Source organism: Gekko japonicus, unplaced genomic scaffold, assembly GCF_001447785.1.
Source record: "Gekko japonicus isolate JY-2015 unplaced genomic scaffold, Gekko_japonicus_V1.1 scaffold27, whole genome shotgun sequence".
NCBI classification, from domain to species: Eukaryota; Metazoa; Chordata; class Lepidosauria; order Squamata; family Gekkonidae; genus Gekko; species Gekko japonicus.
The window spans coordinates 220,606-242,775 of NW_015172002.1; the positions used below are offsets into that span (position 1 = coordinate 220,606).

Genomic DNA, 22,170 nt, shown 5'->3' on the forward strand with positions numbered 1-22,170 from the left:
GCACATCTGGGAAACAAAAATGAGGAACACACATACTGGATGGGCGATACCCTTCTGGGCAGAAGTGTGTGTGAACAAGATCATGGGGTACGGGTGGACCGTAAGTTAAATATGAGCAGCCAGGGTGATGCAGCGACAAAAAAGGCTATTGCGATCTTGGGGTATATCAACAGACGCATAACGTCCAAATCGCAAGGTGTTATAGTCCCGCTGTACACTACATTGGTCAGGCCACACCTGGAATATTGTGTGCAGTTCTGGAGGCCTCATTTCAAAAAGGATGTGGACAGAATGGAGTGGGTGCAGAGGAGAACAATGAGGATGATTGGGGGCCCAGAGACCAAGCCCTATGAGGAAAGGCTGAGGGACTTGGGAATGTTCAGTCTGGAGAAGAAGAGGTTGAGGGGGGACATGATTGCTCTCTTTAAGAATCTGAATGGCTGACAGAGAGAGGAGGGCATGGAGCTGTTCCTGTTGGCAGCAGAGGATAGAACTTGCAATAATGGGATGAAATTAAGGGCAGGAAGGTACCAGCTGGATAGTAAGAAAAATATTTTTAAAGTAAGAGTTGTTCAACAGTGGAATAAGCTACCTAAGGAAGTGGTGAGCTCCCCCTCACTGGCAGTCTTTAAGCAGTGGCTGGACAAACACTTGTCAGGGATGCTCCTGCATTGAGCAGGAGGTTGAACTAGCTGGCCTGTGTGGCCCCTTTGAACTCTGTGATTCTATGATTCTAAGTTTAGGCCTCGTTAGCCTATACTTGAAGTTGGGACTTTTTGTCCCAATGTGCATCACCTTACACTTACCAATGTTGAACTTCATTTGCCACATTATTGCCCACTCAGCCAGTTTGTGGAGGACCTCTTGGAGCTCTTCACAGTCAGCCTTGGTTTTCACCATCCTGAATAATTTTGTGTCATCTACAAACTTGGCAACTACATTACACTCACCCCAGACCATTTATAAATCAATCCTTGTGAGACCCCACTGCTTACTTCCCTCAATTGTCCATTTATTGCTACTCTTTACTTCCTGTCATTTAACCGCTTTGATATGAGTAAATGTATGTGACACTGAGGGACTGGCTCCAGGAAATGCCTGGGATTTTACTCAAAGAACTTGTGCATGAGAAGCAAGATATTTACTTATTTATTTCTATGCCATTTCTTCAGAATCTGCTTTTTTTTTTTTTTTTTTTTGCCTGAGAAGGGAGCAATGTTCCCTGTAAGCTGAGTTAGTGTGAGCTAGCTCACAGTTTTTTAGCCTCTGGCTCACATGTCTGTCTTCACCCAGGAAGGATGGCTCCAGAGCAAACTAATTCATGCAGTAGCCAAATCGCTTTAATGCCAGTAGCTCACAAAGCAGAATTTTTGCTCATAGGACTCCACAGCTTAGAGGGAGCATTGGGAGAGAGTCCAGCAAGATCCTGAACATGATATTGTGGCTTAGAAATTTAGAAAGTTTAGAATGTTTATTCAATCCTTTTCCAGGACGGCTTCAAAACCCAAAAAAAGTAAAACTGGCTGCGGTCACACGGAACAGAAGCCACACAAGTGAGATGGAAAACAGGCGGAGTTTCCGGGTGCGATCTCACCAGCACATCTGGGAAGCGTAGCACTCCCGTGGCTCAACCGAGGCTTCCAGCCGAAACTGCGTGGCAAAAAACTAGTACCTCGGAGGTACTAGTTTCCAGAAACTGCGGGGCAAGGGCGGGCGTCAGATCGCGTTTCCGGTGGCATCTGGCGCCCGCCCATGTCCCCTTGCAAATAAGGTGTGTTTTTTTTGTCCAAGTCTCTGTGGATGCGCACACGCACCCAACGGAGCATGCGCATTTGTCATGTACACACAAAAACAAAACAGGTTGCCGCAGCGTGCGCTTCTTCATTGCGCGCCGGCTTGTCCTGTGATCAGCACCTCTCCCTTGCCATGGAACCTCCACGGTACCTCCACAGGACCTCCACGGGAGGTCTGATCACTTAACTGCGCAGTAGTTTGCCCCAGGGCAAACAGCCACGCTTCTCCCCCGCAGTTTCCTGCCCGTGTGACCGGGGCCACACATATTTAATGTGAATATCTTTAAACTGCCCATCTTCCAACAAAGGATCTAAGATGGTGGCTTACTAACAATAAAATAAAAAGTAATAAAGCCACCAAAAACTTCACCATAAAAACCATGAGGCTGTCCTATGTGGGGCTGCCCTTGAGGACAACTTCAAAATTTCAGTTCCTTCCAAAATGCAGCAGCCTGCAAGGTAAGTAATATGTTCATGTGACTTCAATTTTTTGATCTTTGCACTAGGGGAAATACTGATAGGCACAACGATACCCACAGAAGTCACACTGGGGAACCCTGCTTTAGGCTTTTAGATGCAAAAGATGTATTCACAACGGCAGAATGGGGCAGCTGAACTGACATAAGTTTCTGATTTTTTCCTAGCTCTGTGTTTTGGATGTATTTTTCGTTTGAACTTTGCTGTTGGCCGATTTAGTCCCTTTTTAGCAAGAAAAGGAGGATTGTATAAATGTTTTACATAAATAAGAAAGTGATTACACCAATACCATACAAATTGATGCAAGGCTTAAAAATTAGAGTCGAAACAGCATGACACCCAAAATGCCATAAGGCAAACAGCAACAGAAGAACAAATTTAAAGTCCAGTTGCACCTCTTAAGACCAACAAAGGTTGATTCAAGGTATGAGCTTCTGTGTGCAAGGCACACTTTTTCAAATACACTGGAATGGCAGATGAGGTTCTAAACTCATAGACAGGGATTTAACAGCAAATTAACATGTAACATGATGATGTTTAAGTTATGCAAAGTGAAAAACTAAATAACAATTTAAGGGTATACGGTCAAGAGTTGTAAAGCAATAAATATGTCACAATAGCAGATAAATGTCTAAAGGTGTTTTTTTCTAATTGTGGGAAGTAACAGAATCTTAATTATCTCCTCTGAGGCGTAGAGGGCGTGTGAAGGGCACTTTGAGCTGGATGTAATGTTGTCAACAGAAATCCATTCAGTATTCTAATATACTATTCTGAAAAAGAAATACACTAAAATATAGAGGATTTATAGTCCTTGTTGAGAATACATATGTGAGGACTGAATGAGCTAGCATATGTAATGGGATAAAAATCCAATATCCCTGTTGAGTCCTGGGGAGGTTTTTGTTCCAAGTGTTGTAATAACTTGAAATTCAGCAATTTCCCTTTCCATTCTGTTCCTGAAGTTCCTTTGTAATAAAACAGCTTAGCTTTGTTGGTCTTAAAGGTGCCACTGGACTCTAAATTTGTTCTGCTGCTCCAGACCAAAACGGCTGACTACTTGCATCTAGCAACAGAAGAGACAGCAGAAAGACTCATAAAGCTCACATCCCCAAAGAAGCCTGGGCAAATAGGCTCGGCATCTAACAGGCAATTTAGCAAGATTCAGGATGGGGAACTACCCATGATGGTATCACACCAGTCCATATTATGCATATGCTAATGGCTAGCATTTTTGTAATCCTAGAAATACCAGTTCCACTATTATACAGGCCACTAGCTAAAAGAGACCAAGTACTATATTTTGCTATAACAAACCAAGTAACAAACAACATGTATCCTTGGGAACGTACATCACAAACATGTTTCTAGAAAACACCATCCCCATTAAAACGATGTTACTAACTGGACTCAAGCCAGTACAAGCTTGAAATATGGGTCCTTGCCCACACATGATCCCATCCCATTTATACATACAATCTCATGAGCCATCAAAGAAATGTTTCTATTTTAGTTCTGAAATGACATTTTCCACATTTCTGAAGTTATACCACAACCCACACCAGTGCTTTTCTATCATGCCCTATAACACACACCCTTCCCTTGCTATTTTTGGTTAGCATAACACCTAGCCTGAAGAAGATGACTGCAAAGCTCAGTGATTTATTTTGTGATATCTTGGTTGGTGCTGAATAGCATGTCTTAAATGGAGGTTCAGTAAGGACAGAGGGTGCATTCCTTCCACATCCATCCAGTAACACAAACACAGAGCCCCTGCAGTTTTCTGGGAACAGGGGTAGGGACTCTCCACCTAAGGAGATGGAATCACCTTCCTCCTCTTTCAAAGGGTGGGAGCTCATACAGCTGCCACCATTACTTGCTTTCAGCTAGTGTCCAGATCACCTCGGGGTATTAGCCAGAAAGCACCCTGATTGGTTACTAGCCACCAACAGCACAGCATTAGGAATTCTAATTGGTTGACAGGCACCAAGGACGTTTGATTCTAATGCAATCAAAGTTGTTTCCACCATAAAAGTAAATTGGTTTCACTCTGTTTTTCCAATGCAAAGGATTTCAGTACAATGATACAGAGAGGGTACTCTGCATTTACAAGGAATAACTGAGTATTTGCCAATGGTGATTTTTCAGCTTAACGCCAGAAGTTCAGGTTTCGTGTGATGCTGTTCTTTTTCTGTCTATGAGCAGAACTGAAATGTTTCCCCAGCCCCTTCTGACACCTGTTCAGCTGCCTCTAACTTGACTAGCCAAGAAGAAAGTTTTATATCACCTCCAAATAGTAGGTTTGTTTGTACCCAAAGCATTTGAACAATATCTAAGTGGATGGCCATACAAAAGGATTATAAAGGATCAAACAAAACCAAGAAGGGGAATTATGATGCTTATCAATATAAAAATGGAGACTATCTACCAGAAGAGCCACCAAAGCCATCACTGTCCCATAACAAGTCCTGAAGCCTGGACAAAGAGGGTGATGAACAGGTATGTTACCCAGAAAGCCCCAGAACTAATCTATCACCACCTTCTTAATATCTCCCCCCCCCTTTTTTTTAGAAAAAGACAAGTTACAACTTATTTCAGAAACTTTGGGAAGCTCCCCTCTTACTGAATGAACTGATCATTTTGTTTTCAGATGAATCCTCACCTTAACCCTGCATGACTACCAGCCTGGTAGGACAAGGGTCCTTCACAACAGGTAGAATATTGTCCACATTACTCAAGCCAAAACTATTCATAGAAAAATGATCCAAGATATCTCGTTTTAGGTGATTCTCACTGCATCCAATATTTAAAATTTCTGTTCCTTCTACTGATAATGCTAAGGTTGTTTCAATGTATGGTCTTTAACTCAACTTTTACTTTTCATGGTCCTTGTATTTCTCTTTGATATGTTAAAGATTTTTTTTAAATAATTAAAAAAGAAAAGAAAAATGATCTAGAAAGAGGTTCTTCTGTTCACTGAGTTCTGTACTAAATGTAGAAACTTGACTCCTACCCAAGGAAGAAAGAGGACAACCGTAATAACAGCCCCTCTATTGCCCCAGGAGGCAAATATTTCAAGCCCCAGATAGGACTCCCACACTGTTCAAAATCCATCAAAGCATTCTTGAATTCAATTGGATTCATCACAGCCCAAGGGTAGACCATCCTGACATATTCAACATCATCCATTCCTCAATGTTTTTACTTGTTTTCTTTGTAATAGTTATTAAGGTAAAGGTAAAGGTTTCCCTTGCTCAAAAGCTAGTCAAATCCGACTCTAGTGGGCGGTGCTCATCTCCGTTTCCAAGCCGAAGAGCCAGCACTGTCCGAAGCCGTTTCCATGGTCATGTGGCTGGCATGACTAAACACTGAAGCGCATGGAACGCTGTTACCTTCCCACTGAAGCGGTACCTATTTATCTACTTGCAATTTCTTGCTTTCGAACAGCTAGGTTGGCAGGAGCTGGGGGCAGAGACGGGAGCTCACTCCATCATGCAGCACTAAGGTCTCAAACTGCCAAACTACAGACCTTCCAGTCTGCAGCTCAGTGTCTTAACCTCTGAGCTGTATTCTTTTCCAGTAGTTTCAATTGGAAGCATCTCTATCTTTAACTATATTTTCCACCAGTTTGGATGGAACTTTCAGGCACAATACCTACCTGAGGCTCCTCCCCCCCATCTTACCTGTCTGAAATCTGGCAAAGGGTTCCCATTTTATAGGCAACTAAAATGCTCATTTGCTGAGCAAGCACAAGGAGACATGATTTTGTGTGTAAGTGAATTCTTCCTCCTTTGGGAAAAGCTACTCTAAAATAAAAACTGAGTGTATGTGAGGATTCTAGCTCCTCTGGTATTTTACCTCAGTGCAGTCTGAAGCATTTTTCTCCCAGCAAAGCTCCAATAGGTGGGCAGACAGAAAAATGCTTCAAACATCAAAGTAATGTGCCATTTGCTGGGGAAAGGAACATTTGCCTCTATTCCTCTCCACAATCTATCTTTTTTTCTGGACTGCACAAGCAAAATTATACTCTACCTCTATCATTCTTTTCATCAGGATTTGCCCTCAGTGAGTAACACAAAAACATTTGCATCAGGCAAACAGACAGGCTCAACATCAGAACTGAAGATGAAACAAGGAGACCATAATGCATGCATGCCATGCATGCGCGTGTGTGTGTGTGTGTATGACAATTCAGTAACTGGCAGAAAGTAAAAAACACAGTCTACAGAAACACCTACAAGACAATCTTCTTCTGTAGAAAAATCTGCTAACTATACTGGTTGAAAGATGCCCCTCTCAGATTATCTGCCAAGTTATGCCTCCTCCTTGCTGCTCCTTCCATTTCCCTTGTGCAGACAGTGAGGCTCAAGGAAAGTGTTCATATCCAACAATTCATAGAGATTACCATTATTTTAGTGACTGTATTAGTCATATGAAAAAATAGAAGGGATCAAATTCAGATTTTGATTAGTCAATTTCTGAATACACATCATTACTGTTCTGAGCAGTAGGTATTCATGTGAACAAAAAAAGCTAGTCATCTGAAATCAATGGGCTCAGCTGCACATAAGTATGGGCATCATTGCAGATTCAGGTCTTATATTAAGCTAATTATTTTAAGTGTCAGAGCAAAAGTTCTAATAACAGTTCTTCTGAGGAACTCAAAAGGATAGTATGAATAGTATCCTCTGGCAAATTTACTATGTTGCAATTAATAACTTTTCATTTCAGCTTTTTTTAAACCCTGGAAAACAATACTGGGCCATATTAAAAACCTGTCCTTTTAGGAAAATTCATTTCACATAAGATAGGGCTATTTAGTTTCAAAACACTGTATCAAGTTGCATCAAGATATAGTTGACACCATTATAAGCATACCTCCCTTTCAGATTTTCCAGTTCCCTGTGATGAAGCATACTTCTCATGTGCTCATCCATCTCCTAAAAAAAGAAAAAGTGTAAGCCATAAATAGTTTAAAAAACAGTGCATAGCACAGATCAATTTGCTTTTCAGCCATTTGGTGGATTCCTATCCAAAAAGTCATTCTACTTCCTTCTGACTGACACTTTACCCACTGGTTCCTCCTACTGAACGGATATAGACACAAGGGGTGTGTACAAAAAAAAAGGTATTTTTCGGGTGTATTGAACCTGAAAAATATTAGTGTTTCTCGATATTCCCAAATCCCAATATCAGTATGATATTAGGATTCAGGAAATAATTGGGATTGCTGAATTTCTTGGCTCAGCATTTAAAAGGATGGTCCCTTCAAATGCGTTTTGCAAGCAGTGGCGCGAGTCAACCCAGAAGGCTTGCAAAACGCATTTGAAGGGGCCATCCCTCCATGTTGTGTGCAAGTTGGCTTCAGGAGGGGGGTGAAATCCTAGGTTCCCTGTGCAAAAGGGGAATGTGTCGAACACCCCGCCCCCCAAGCTAGAGGCCTCAAACTGGCAGCGGACCTCCCTGGGAAGCCCCTCTATCTGTCCTCCAAGGTGTATGCAGATTGGCTGGGGGAGGGGGAATCCTAAGGTCCATGTGCAAATGGAGAGGAAGTGTTTCAAATGGCCTCAAGCTAGTGGCCTCAAACTGGCAACAGACCTGGCAGCGTCTTGCAAAATGTGTTTAAAGGGATGGTCCCTTTAAATGCATTAGGCTTCTTCTGGCTCACAATTTAAACCACAGGCCAGGAGAAGCTGCGATTAGGTATTGCCATGCCAAGTATCAGCTTTTATTGGGATTCTCTATATCGGAAGCCAGTTACAGATTAGAGAATCCAATTCGGTTTATTAAATACCTGAAAAATACTGCTAAGGTATTTTTCGGGTATTTATTTGGCTTGGTAAATACCAAATGCACACCCCTAGTAAACACCTTAATGCAAAAGGTATACATGAAAGGTAGTTAAGAGAGTAGATACAGAAAAATATATAGTGTATGCCCTGAAAATAAAGATCTGGCTTTAAACTGTTCATAATGATCAGTGAAATGTAGGAAATAAATTGTATCTGCTGTGTTTGTTTCTATGTAAATTAAACAGTTTCTCAATTTTTAGATTGGAGGGTTGTCAAAGATCATGCTTGTGTCTTAAACCAGTATTTTCAATCACGCAGGGTGGTCCATATGCATTTCTACCTTTTTGCCTCTTGATTTATCTATTTCTTCCTTCACATTTATAGCCCTTCCTTCCCAGAGGTGGGCTCAAGACAGGTAATAATACTTCATTTATACAAAATACAATAAAATCAAATTTAAAACAGCATCATAAATATTAAAATGGTGGTCACAGCTGACAACAAAGAAATTTTCTGGTTGTGGGAGGTTCCTGGCTAGAGCCAGTAGTTGTTAACGGTAATTTTCTATTTCCTTCCAGAATCCCTTAAACTGCAGAGTAGATGAGTTCCCAGCTTCTTATAATATGCCTTATTCATGCAAAAGCACCATGGCTTATTGGCAGAGAACATGCATTGCATGTAAGGGGACCACAATGCCACCACCATTCGGCTTTTATTTATTAGGGAGATTGTTATTACACCACAATTGTTTGGTTCTGGGAAGTCACCTCCCTAATTTGCTAACTGTCCTGGCAGAAGACTCTATAAGCAGAGTTCTGGGAAACTTTACTCATGAGGTTATGTCAATTCTAGTGAAAGAAAAAAGGTTGTTATTAAGGACCAGGATTCGAAGGAGAGGTCTTCTCCCATGTGTCATCAGTGGAGTTATTTCACAGCTAAGGACTTGACCTGGGCCATATGCTCGCTCAGGCCAGATTTCCTAGTGGGCTTTGAGTGCCAGACAAAAACACTGAAGTTTTCTCAGACTTTGTGTTCATTTTACTTTTCTTTGGATTGTGTGATGGATCCTTGTCTCCTTGGTTTTACTGATACTTTGCCTATCCCATTTATACTGCTTTGCTTGTACCACACTGGAAGGATACTACATTGTGTGCTTTCAGTCTGTTTTTAAAGAGTGTTTTATTATGTTTTTAGTCTTTGTTTTATTTTGCACTTGTTCAGACAGAGAGATACCACAACAATTCATTCATTACAAAAACTGAATCGAGAATACCAGAAGAGCATTATGCTGAAAGTGTGGGATAAATATTTTAGATAAATAATTAAAATTACCTTGTTTTTGCTCTGAATGCCCTGCCTGATAAAGGCCCATTTTTTTGTAGTCTGGGACACACACACCTATAAATTCCAAATTCCACTCATCAAGTGTAAAGAGTACATACTGCAGAATTGCTTTTATTTAAGGTCCTTTCTTGGCCACCATTTTAAAGTTTCTTTTAACACTCAAGTATGATCTGGTCCATGGGGTCGCGAAGAGTCGGACTCGACTGTGCAACTGAACAACAACAAAAATTATTATGTACACCTGCCTTCACATGGGGGCCCAATCCTGCTGGGGAATGTGGTATGGGGGATGAGGGGTGCCTGTCTCCCCCCCCCATGCTGTTTACCCCAGAAGGAATGCTCCCCCCCCAGTGATTATAAAAGTTTTTTTAAAAAAAACATGCTGTACAATGGCACCACATCCCTGTGGAGGACTTGGGGACAAATAGCTTGACTGACTTAAGTTTTAGTACTGCTCCTTTGAACATTTACAGTGCCTTTTGTACAAAATGACTAGTTAATTCTGCCCCTGCTCACCTTCCTAGATCAGCATCAGAGTTCTAATCTACCATGTAAGTCAAATACACATTCAAGTACTTGATCATATTACAGTTGTGATTACTATATTTTTTATGGACCAGTTTGTTCCTAGGACAAAGATGTTAATTCCACAGAACTTTCTTTATTGAAAAAAAAGTTGTTATAGTAGTTTTGAAATGCTTCTTTTACCTTTTTTGAGGTGTATATGATGTGGCACAGTATACATTTTCGTTCTTGAACCATAGCGAATACTTTGGAAAGATTTTACCCCACCCCTACAAGAAGAAAGAAATCCATTAACATTTCTTAAATTTTTGAAAATGATACTATAAGTAATTGAAGCAGAACTCTAACTTTCATTTCCATTCCCATTCATATCTTTAGTTATAATTTGTTTTCATTACAGCCCAATTGCAATGTACCTTCGATCAAATTCTCGCATTTAAGGAAAATATTTCTAAACTGTTATAACTGTCATGTTTACTCAAAAGGAAGATGAGCCTGAGCATGATGATGCCACCCCCTTAAAAAGTTACACACATAAGGGTTTTTTTTAATTACTGTACATTAACTCTAACTTGTATCTAAGCTTAAGACAGACTCCACTTTCTTGATGGCACACATGGCTTCCTTTTAAGTAAACAAGTATATAATATTTGATTAGAATAATATGCTGAAGAACTGAAATTTATCACATTCAGATTCCACCTGCGGAAACCTTCCCACAATTAAAATGACAGTGAAAACATCTAGCCATGGACACTATAGAAGATAGAACATGTGACAAGATGGGCATAAAACTGGGGGAAAGAACCTGAAGAGGATCTGCAGAGAGGACAAGAAAACAAATAGACCCAAGATATCAAAACTCAGCAAGAACAGGAAAAATGGACACAGCAGAAAAACCACAGACTGTGGCCAGAAAAAAAGTTCAAAGACTACAGTTCAAAGACTACTATTCAATGGCTTTGGGGTTCATTTGTGTTGGTTTATTCATTGTTTTAACTGTGGCTTAATTGGTTTGATGTGTTTAAATCCAAATGAATAGTCTATGAGTTTAATGAAGAAACAATTCAATTTCACATTTTAATTTTGCTCTACTTAAAAATACTATAGTTTTTGTTTCTATTCTAATGAATTATTATTATTACTGTTACTAAAGAATCAAGTACAACATCAATACAAGTCAACACCATTACATTTTTCATCTAGATATTTGTACTAATGTATTATGTGCATGTATTTATTACTTATTTAAAATACCCCCATGACAGCTATGCGTGAATTTCACAGAAAAACAATGTAAGGCTACTGGATCACATCAAGCCCAACATTCCTCAGAATAAAACATTATTTCTAGAACAAGCTGTCAGAGTGTGAATTGCTATATAGCAGAAGAACAGGGAATAGCAAGTTAAGGTACAGCTTAGATACCTTCCTAGTTCTATTTTTTTTTTTGCCAGGGCAAATCATATCCCTTGCCTTTATCACGGGGATTCATAACAACTTCATCTAATTTACAGTGTTATTTTAAGAACTGCTGACAGGATAGATGTGATATACTTTCAACAGTTATTAAAAATAATAAATGTATACTACTACTATGAATAATAGAGAAAGTATCACTGGCCTGCATACAATCTTTGGGATTTTCATTACCTACCCTTAATTAATCAAAGGAAGTTAATCCTATGCTCTGCAGCCGATTGACAGAGGAGAGGATCAAGAGCTGGGCTCTAGAAGAAGGGAGACTCTGATTAGTGGTGTTTAAAGTCGTTTCCACCTCTGAGCCATAACAGCCATCACTGCAAATTCTCTTTTGGAAGCTTGTGCCACAACTACAGGAGATAACAGTGTTCAAGGAAAGCGTGAAGCCTCTTTGAACTCATTTAAGAAGAATATTAAACCATACACTTCCTTAGCAAATTTAATACCTCCATAATTTAAAACACACGCCTTACTGGAGTACAGTGAATGGGATTGAATCAAAATGTCATTTTCTGCTATTGTGTCGCTTTAACCAGTGTGTGGGGGTTGTTTTTTGCATACCCCCCTGCAGCGAGCTGAAATCCCAAAATTATGCTCCTCAGGGACCCTCAAGCACAATGTGAGTGGTGTGATGTGGGAAGGGGGAGTTAGCAACAATATTAGCCCTTCTGCTAGAAGAAAAGTTTGGATTTCTGTCCATGTGCACACTGTAGGGCACTGATAATATATGTGCTCAAATAATATTTTCCAAGAAACAAACAAAAAACATTAACGCCCAAACACACTTAAAATGGGAAGCAAAACTGTGCAAAGCTATTCAGTAGACATTATGGTAAGACTACAGAATCTGTGATTACTGAAATGCATACATTTACACGTTTTCATGCATCTTATATTTGTATCAGCAGTCCCACATGCTAAGCAGCAGTTAAACACAATGATTACAGGGAGATGTGACGTGAAGGTACATTCCCCTAAATAAATACTCAAGCACTTCTAGGGCTCGGAGCTCATATAAAGAGATTTAATAATAGCTATCAAGACACTACCACAGGAAATCTTGCCACTTACACACACAAAAGTTCATGTTGGAAACAAATTAATGGAAAATACCTCTCATTTCAAGTACAAAGCTGTTAAACATCTACTAAGAAAAAATGATAAGCATGACACCCATGACAGAGGCTGTTCAAGACCATTTGTTGTCAGGATCATTACAAGCATTTTTATAAACTTCTGAAGATATTTTAATCTGAAGAACACGCAAGAAGCATGTTCCATTCCTTGGGCTGAATGCTGTGGACTTCATTCTGGGCTTCCTCAATTTTCTATACTAGGATCACTTTGCAGTTTAATGAATTAATGCCCCTCAATATGTTTAGGATATTGCTCAAAATTGGCTCAGCACTTCTGGAATTCAGACACAAGCGCAAAGGGGAAGTAAAGCACTTAAAAAGGACAAAGAGGTCACTGGAGCAGGCATGACTTTTCACATCTGTTAGCATGCAAAACTAAAGTGATGCTTGCCAAGCAGATCTAAAATTACACCTGCTTTGGTGAATTAGCCTATCACAGTAACAGTACATGATGGCAGGGTGAGTTTAAGGCTTCCGCCAACTGTCCAATCAACTGTAGCCACTCATGATTAAGTCTAAAAATACTGTCTGAATTCAAATATTATTGGCTGTCACTATGAGAGACAAGAACAAATTTCTTTTTGCAAAGTAATTGCTCACACAGCCGTCAAAGAGGCAACAGGTTAGAGTGCGGGTTCTTGTACTCAGTGAGCCTTCCAAAGCATAGCAAATGGTTCCAAGTGTCTCCATCAAAATATTCTGTATGTCAGAATAAAAGTCAGTTTAAAGCTTTTCTCATTAGGTCTCTAAGAACTGTTCAGTAAATGAGTCACAATGATTTTTCTAACCTTGTTAGAAGTTATAATAAATCATTACAATTTAAACATATTAAATTGATTCCCAGTAAGAGAGTTAACTAATTGTTTCTGTAAATAGTATAACTATCAAACCCAACAAGGGTTCGGGTATTTTTCTGTTGCATTTAAGAAGTCATTTTTAAAATAGCTAACCAGAACCATTTTGGGGGCCTAGTCAGCTCAGGGATCTATTACTCCAAATACCCTCTGAAACAAAGTTGTTTCAATGAGCCATCCATAAGCAAGAAGAGGTGAAATAAGGTGCACCTTTCTTGGCATGACAATCCAAAAGATATGGTGTCACTTCTGAAAATCTTATTGTTCTGTCCGAAGCACAGTCACACATTTCTAAGCTGATGGACTGGGGAGGACTGGCCATTTAACTTACAGGGGAAATTTGCAGTGGGCCACTACCCTACTGACCCACTGGTGGCTAGAAACAACCCAAGCCAAGCATCAACAACTCTGTAAGTGACTTATGGACCACTTGGCTCAGATCCTGCATTGGCAAGGGTAATGCCTCAGTAGCCATTCAGCTTTTTTGTTCCTGTGCCATTTTCACTTTCCAATCCACTCCTACCACTGACTTTAGCCAAATACAGCCACTCATATTTAACCAGTGGGGGAAACACACAACTAACAGTAATTTTTAAAAACGACTTCTTAAATGCAACAGAAAAATACCCAAACCCTTGTTGGGCTTGATAGTTATACTAACTACAGAAACAATTAGTTAACTCTCTTACTGGGAATCAATTTAATATGTTTAAATTGTAATGATTTATTATAACTTCTAACAAGGTTAGAAAAATCATTGTGACTCATTTACTGAACAGTTCTTAGAGACCTAATGAGAAAAGCTTTAAACTGACTTTTATTCTGACACACAAGACTCCGCCTATGTTTATAAAGTTTAAGAGAAAAAAACTGAGAAAATAAATAAAGCAAGTGAAAACAAAAAAGGAAATTTCTAAAGGTAGCTGTGCTAAGTAGGCAGCTGGCCAATTCTTCTAGATGCAAGTTCGTCCTCACAAGAACATTACAGAGCAGATGGCCAGGTCACACAGAAGACTTCTCCAATTCCTTCAATAAACCTCCAACCTTGTGAGAGGATAGAGACCTCCACAGTTCACATATGGATTGCTGCACAAGTAAGTGGGAAGTGCCAATACTCAAGAGGCATCTTCCAGAGCAGACCCGTAGCTAGTATTTTTTTTGGGGGGGGGGGTTAAATTTTGAAGAGGGCTTGGGGTAGTGTCCCAAAATGGCCCTACCTTGCCACAACTAGCGCACCACCGCCATCTTGGGATCATCTTCTTGCTCTAAAAAAAGAAAACAGGTGAGAAAATCTGAGGGAGGGTGGAGGGAGGGAAGGAAGGTACCCACTAAAGGAAACGAGGGCGAGCCTAGAGACGAGGCACTGCAGCGCATGTTCCGCTGTCCCACCTTGGCCAAAAGTGGACCCTTCACCAGTCGTGGGCTGAACAGCACTTGGGGCTGGGAGCAAGGCAGGAGGGTGGCGGGGTGGGCTTCCCATGGCCTATAGGTTGGGGGGGCTGGTGAGGGTGGCATAGTTCCGCTCCAGCTCTGGCTGGCTGGCTGGCTTCCCAGTTGGGCCTCCACTGGAGAGCGGTGGAGAGGAGCACAAGCCAGGCAGGGCATTTGCATCAAAGGTCCGCAGCATCTGGTGGGCGAGCCGGGGGGGGGGGAGGCAGTCATGTGAAAGGCTCCCTCTTCCCAGCGCAGAGAATGGAGGGTGGACCTGGCCAGACTTCTCCATTGGGGCTGTGAATTTAAGAAAGGAGGCTAAGCCCCGAATAGCCCACTGTAGCTATGGGCCTGTTCCAGAGAATGAGAGTAGGAAATAAACCCCATACAAGTGCTAGCTTGAGCTTTGTGAATTTCATAGTCCAGGTTGTCTGTTCCTTCTCTTATGGCTGGGAAGGCTCCTCAAAATAACATTAGCTCAGCTGCCTCCTGAAGCTGGATGAGGTTTTCACCAAGAAAACCTTATATCATTTCTGATAAGAAACAGTGTAGTCTTCAATATTCTCATGCCTGGGATCGCAAGCTGGAACCCTTTTGTTTCCTGTCATTGATTTTCCGGGGGGAAATGGCGCGGTGCTGCGGGTGCTTTCAGGATGCTCCCTGATCTCCCCGACCTTTTTTGCTTTCTTTGGAGTTCCTTTCCTGTCTTCGCCGACTGTGTTGTCTCCTCCCAATCTCCTGGAGGGAGACTGGGCGCAGGAGGCGTGTTCGGTCCCCCCCGCAACGGCGGTTAGCGGGGGTGAGACCGTTTAGCCTCGATGCAGAAGCAAGAAGAGGAGCAGCTTGGGTTTCAAGCTGCACAAGCCGCGACCTCCCTTTTTAACTTTCAAAACAAAAGGAAATATGCAACGGGTACAAAATAAGTGAGTACGGACTTCTTCACAAACTGAGTTAAATGCCCATTAATTGGTCCCCCACGGAGTATTTCTAAATACAGGAAGTGCAAGCGGCTAGGAAAGGAATTAATGATTTTTAAAAATGGAGACAGAAGGGGAGAACAGAGATACCTCAATTGGAGAAACGGTACAAATAGAATTTCAAAGTGCAGAATTTGGCTGCCTGACAGTGGAACAATTTTTTAAAAATTGACTGACCAGGTTCACCAGGCAGTTGAAGAGGCATGCAAAAACATTATAAAGAATCTTCAAAGCGCATGCTTGGAAACCGAGAGTAAAGCAGAGCTCGTGCAACGTCAGCAACCACAAGAAAGTTATGAAAGCAGACAAGATGATACTCAAGAAAAAGAGGTTCAAGACACGAAAGGGGGAAAAAGAAATGACCCCACACAAAACCAGGACAGTAAGAAACAAGTAGTGAAATCAGAAAGAACAAAAGAGAATGCCCAAAGAAAACCACAGGCAGAGAAAAAGAAGAAGCTAGTCAAACGCAGAGGGGGACGCCCTCTCGGGAACAAGAACAGAGAAATTAAAAAACTGCAGCCAAATTTGGCAACTTGGAAGGGACAGAATTTGAAAGCTAAATATGCCGAATACAAAGATTTAAGACATCTAAGACTGACAATTAAAAAGAAGTTGCAACAGGAAATTAATCAACAAGGTATATGGTGTGGATCAGATAACTTTTGGGAAAGTACCGTATAAAAGAGTTTTGCATGACAGCTCAATTAGTGTAAACAGATATTCAGATAAAATTCAGGAAGGATACAAAAGTGAAAAGAACTATATAAAATATGTTACAACAAAGAAGGAATAGTAGTGTAAAATGAATAGAATTTTGAAGGAAACTTTCAAAGGTTAGAATCATAATATTATATTAAATTAAACCTGTTACCTTTTTTTTCTTTACAAAAAACATCATGTTAATAGGTTAAATGGCTGTGCAAGTAATTTTATGTTTGAAAGTTATGTCATATTATTACTGATAAGAGTGAAACTGCCACTTGTATCTAGCTGACATGTTTGCGGTACTAGGTATATGGAGTTTGTTTTGAAAAATAAGTATTTTTTTCTTTTAAAGGATTAAAGCAATATGTATACTTAAATTTGTTTAATTCTCTGTAAAAGTCATCTAAACGGATTTGCCAGCAGTTAAGTAATGTAGTGCTTGAAATATATATTGTGTTACATAATAAGGAGGGATAATTTATGTGGATTTATGTAGATACCTTGACTGGAATAATATACCAGTATGAGGAAACTTATACCGGGGCTGATGCTCCAGTTGCCTAAGCGAAGGTGAAAAATAACATTTTGAGTTACTATGGGAAAGTTTGTTTAAATGGAAGAGAATGTTTAAATATGTTATGAAAGAGATTAGATAAATATCACCGTAAGGTGTCACTTTAGGTTAGCGGATATATGCGTTGCAACAGGTATATATGTTTTTGTTTTGTTTTTTCTTTGATTGTTTATATATTCCTGAAAATTAATAAAGAGAAATCATTAAAAAAAATTTCCTGTCATTGTAGTTATAGAACATCTGGAAGGCAGAACATCCATTTGCAATAAACAAGTCACAGAATGAATGTAGAAGGAAATAAAAGGTTCTAATTAAACAAGTCACAGAATGAATGTAGAAGGAAATAAAAGGTTCTAATTAAAGATGCCTTTAACACAGTTTAAGAGGATTCTCCCATAAAGTCTTTAAAGCAAATGTGATGTACGATGAAATGGAAGCATGCTGGACTGTTTAAGGTAGCTAGATACTCTATCTAAAATTTGATAGGAATCCCACTAGCCTCGGCTATTGGACATAACTGACATTTTAAATCCTTCCAACACCTTATAGGAAAAGTTCTCATTACTTCCCACTGCAATCTGGCAATATATGCAATTAAAAGGCTGTCTTCCAAAACAATTTGGACCAGATATTTTAGTGGCTTTTATATCTCCTGATACCCTTTAACTTATTAATTCATTGGAAAGCATTTCTAAATGTCATATATATTTATGTTTCTATTTATCCTGATGCAAGGGCCCCATTTAGCAGAATCCAAATAGTCCAGTACAAATTGTGTAAAGAAATGTAGACTTTGCGTCTATTGCTGTTTTTTTCTTTCAAATTTCTTTTATATGTTTTCTTATTCTAAGTGGGTGTTGCATTAGTGTGAGCAAGTTAGAAAACTTTTGAGGCACATTACTGTTGCATCAATTATTTGATAAGAAAAAGCAGAAAACTAATAAAAATCTTTGTAGAAATGGGGAAACCATTTATATAATAAGCTTACAAACACTTTTAAGTGAGAAATACTGCATAGCCCCTCCATGTATTAAGGTAAAATGAACATTAGTTAAGGCATATATTTTCTGAAACTCTGGGAACACTGCAACAGCAGATTACCAGGGCTTGCTTACTCTGAACTCCAATAATTCTAGTGCTTTACATAATCATATCACAATTGAACATGGACATAATACTGCTGTATTAAAAGTTTAGACTCAAATACACACAAAACTAATTTTATTTGTGAAACAAAAATGAGTACTGCTACAGCTAAATAAATTATACCAAAAATAAGTAGTAGTCCTGGGTTTTTGGGGGGGGGGGGGCCCACCACACTGGATTGTTACAAACTCTATATGGAAGGACATTTGACAGGCTTCCAGATTACAGTCAGCCAGAATCCTTTGTACTGAAATCCAACACTCAGACATCCTCATGCAAGATTAAGGGGCAAACTGCACACACTACCATATCTAAAGGTAACGGTACACACACTGCTGCAAGCTTCTTGAAAGTTTCTGTTGCAGCCATTTGCTTAAGAGAAAGGCTGACTTTTGATTGTTCTTTTAAGATAAAGAGTAAATTGTACCTTCGGCAGTGATCAAACATAGCAAAGAAATGCATAGCTGTCCAATATTTCTCTCTGTATTTTTCCACTGTGAACTCAGAACCACCTGAAAATGCTTCAAAAACTACTGACATTCTCTAGAACACAATTGGGATATATCATACTGCCACCTTCAAAACATGTGGATCTATCTCTCTTTATCTTTTTTTTTAAAAAGGTACTTTTGGACACTCCTCACTGCAACTCACTGTTGCCTCCACAGTGTTAAAAGTTGTGAAAGTGAAAATGATTTCTTTCGCATTCTCAAAAGGCTGTTAAGAGAACACAGAGTTTTAAAATTAGGCACTTCCTTTATACCTATGGGGTTTTGTTCCGTTCGGCCCATAAAACATTTCTGTTCCAAGACCAGAACGAAAATAAGAAGAAAACATGCACAATCGGCGGTTCACACTCCACTCCAGGCTTATGTGCTCAGCAGACCTACAAGCTACTTAAAATGGTTCCCACCCAGTCCCATCGCCATAGTTTTCCTTTCAACCCCCATTGGAGGAGACCTTAACCCCAAACACAGACTAGTAGCCTATCATCCTCAAACTGCATCAGTACTTAAACTGAACCCCCACCACATGCGCGGAATAGGCGCAAGCAGTCCGCCTTTCAGTACTCACAAGCCGTACCCTCTACACCCCACCGCGGAGCATCAACCCACACACCCATCACCAAGCAGGATGGACGGAGCAGGCCCCCTTCACCATCACAGCCCCTCCTTCTCCAGGGACTCGCTGAAGACGACCCAAAAGAGAACCGCACCACCACACGGAAAGCGTCGCCTACCATCCAGCCAATCAGGCGGCCAAATCCTATTCCCTTTGCATGCTGGGAATAGTAGTTTGTGTATCACCGCGACAAGCTTGCCTGCGCCATAGAAACAGGAAACGAATTGTCCTGGAGTTGCGTGGTTTATGCAAGGCGAGACGCAATGCATTGTGTGCGCTGTAGTTTCGATAACCAGGGTCGCAAGTTTATTTGGGAATGACGTTCCTAAAGGACTGGCGGGTTATTCTGTTGCAGCAAAACCCACTGAGAAGGTTTTGAAGTCTAACGTTTATTTTGAAGTTTTGAAATCTAACATTAATTTTCTATTTAATTTCTTATTACGTATGCCACATCAGTGTTCCCTCTAAACTGAGTTAGTGTGAGCCAGCTCACAGTTTTTTAACCTCTGGCTCACACAGTTTTGTCTCAGCTCAGGAAGGAAGGCTCCAGAGCAAACTAATGCATGCAGTAGCCAGATCGCTTGGTCACAACTTTCATGCCAGTAGCTCACAAAGTAGAATTTTTGCTCACAAGACTCTACAGCTGAGAGGGAACCTTGGCCACAATAATCCGTCAAAATGGGCCACGAGACTGCTTTTCGTTTTTGCCTGGGATTAAATCCCATTGAACATAATGTGAATCACCGTTAAATATGCAAATCATTAGGCTCTAATTCTGCACTTTTAGATACGTTAATTTAAACAAAACTCTTTAAATGTACATTTTGGAGTAAAGATGTCTAGGAATGGCCTGCAAAATGAGTTGCTGCAAACAAATACTGAAGGACTTTCCAGAAGAAAACAAACAAAATCACACAAGTGAGTCTTGTTGTTGAGATATTGACACAGGATGAAGGCTAGCGCCAGAGCAGTTCTTAAACCGGAAGCTGTTCCTGTATTTCCAAATAGATAAACACCAGAGCATAAAGCAGAGTTTGAAAGGCTGAAAAAACAAGCAGAACTGGTTGAACAACAAGCCACTGGAAGAGACAAAACATGAACACGTGGACCACATCCTATGATAACTTCATTATGCACAGCTTTGCCACCTCGATATAGTTGAAGAAATCCTGAGAAATAAATCCCATGGTATTCAATGGGTCTAGCCTCCAAGGAGACTGTATTTAGAATTGCAGCCAAGTGAAGTGGAAGCTGGGATCATTTTTTCCTGCCATTTTCGGGTTTCCAAATTTCCTTTATACCCCCATTTTTTCCCAGTTTCAGATTTATCTGCTAATCTGTGGCATTTTCCTGGTTTGTGTCAAGATCTGTCTCGTCTGTTCGTACCTTCACTCTTCACACAGAACTATTGTCAGATCTGGGTGTGCTAAATTCCCAGTTTTCATTTTTTTTAAAGTCAGGCTCCAGGACTTCTTGTTGTGGAGATATAAAGAGAAAAGCATATCTAGAAGCTTTTTAAAGAATGAAAGATGAGAATTCAGATAACTTGTTTTAATGTAATGTGATATACTGATATTCAGTTGCCAATTAAAAAAAGAAGGCTGAAAAACCCTAGTGGTGCAGGGGGAAAGCCTAGAAATGTCAGATATTGGCCTGGCATCCCTAGGAACTTCAGGGGCAGGACAAGGGCAGAAATGATGTTGGGCTACATACCAATGTTATGTCCGACAGTGTTCCCTCTAAGCTGAGTTAGTGTGAACTAGCTCACAGTTTTTTAGCCTCTGGCTCACACATTTAATTTTTGTCTTAGCTCAGGAAGGATGGCTCCAGGACAAACTAATTTATGCAGTAGCCAAATTGCTCGCTCACACTTTTAATGCCAGTAGCTCACTGAAAAGTACTCAGAACGTGGAGTGATTCAGCAGAGTACTTTATTAGATCAGGAACAAGACAAAGAAACCAGCTCGCAGGCCGGTTTATATGCGTTCAGAAAACCCGCCACCAGCACACCCAAACACACACCCCACTCCCGATAGGCTATTTACAGTAACCGGGCGACCATTGGTCTCCCGGCTGGGAAGCTGGCCCTTTGATTGGGCCGGCTAGGATCCTACGGATCCTTTGTCTTTCGACTGAAGCTACTGAGGAATATTGCCTGGCCAGCCCAGGCAAGTCCGGGCATGTCAGGCTGAATGCACTACACGTGGTAATGGCGACAGTACATTACACCCCTCCCCCCATAGTCCAAACTACCCACATACAAAGTCCTGTAGATATGCGGGGGCCTTCCTGGGCCTTGTAGAGCGGCGGAGGTCCGGGGTGCTGTTCGGGGCCGCTCCTTGAGACCGTGGCGGGGCGGTTTGCTGTGGCGTTTCCGACGGCGGTGCTTCCTGCGGGGGCAACGCCGGAGACTCCGGAGTGACCGGGGCCGAGGCCGGGTTCTGCGGTTCGGGTGCGTGGCCGGAAGTTTCGTTGTGCTCCTGGGGCTCCAGGTCCTCGGGGTCGTTCGGAAGGACCCGGCGCCGCAGTTGGTCGATGTGGCGGTGGAGCAGTTGTCCGTCCTCACAGGAGACCTCATAGGAGCGCGGCCCTCGCACCCGGACCACTCTCGCAGGAATCCAGGGTGGCCCCTGGGCGTAGTTCTTAGCGTAGACTGGGTCTTCCGGGAAGAACCCTCGGGCGGCTGCGTACGATTCCGTTGTCGGTTCCATCTCGGGGGCCCGGTCTGGGTGTAGGCGGTCCAGCCGTGAGGTTAGGCGACGACCCATCAGGAGCTCCGCCGGGCTGCGTCCGGTCTCGGTGTGCGGGGTCG

General features: G+C 41.1%; 1 protein-coding gene across 1 annotated transcript in view; it reads right to left on the minus strand.

Moving 5' to 3' along the window:
- ZNF106 (zinc finger protein 106) overlaps positions 1–10,190 on the minus strand; it is a 55,329-nt gene extending 45,139 nt beyond the window's left edge. The window contains exons 1-2 of the mRNA XM_015420064.1: positions 10,112–10,190; positions 7,146–7,207 (exon numbers count right to left, since the gene is read on the minus strand). Coding sequence (XP_015275550.1) covers positions 7,146–7,207; positions 10,112–10,165 — 116 coding nt within the window. The 5' untranslated portion in view covers positions 10,166–10,190. The remainder of the gene's footprint in view (positions 1–7,145; positions 7,208–10,111) is intronic.
- Between the last annotated feature and the right edge of the window lie 11,980 nt (positions 10,191–22,170).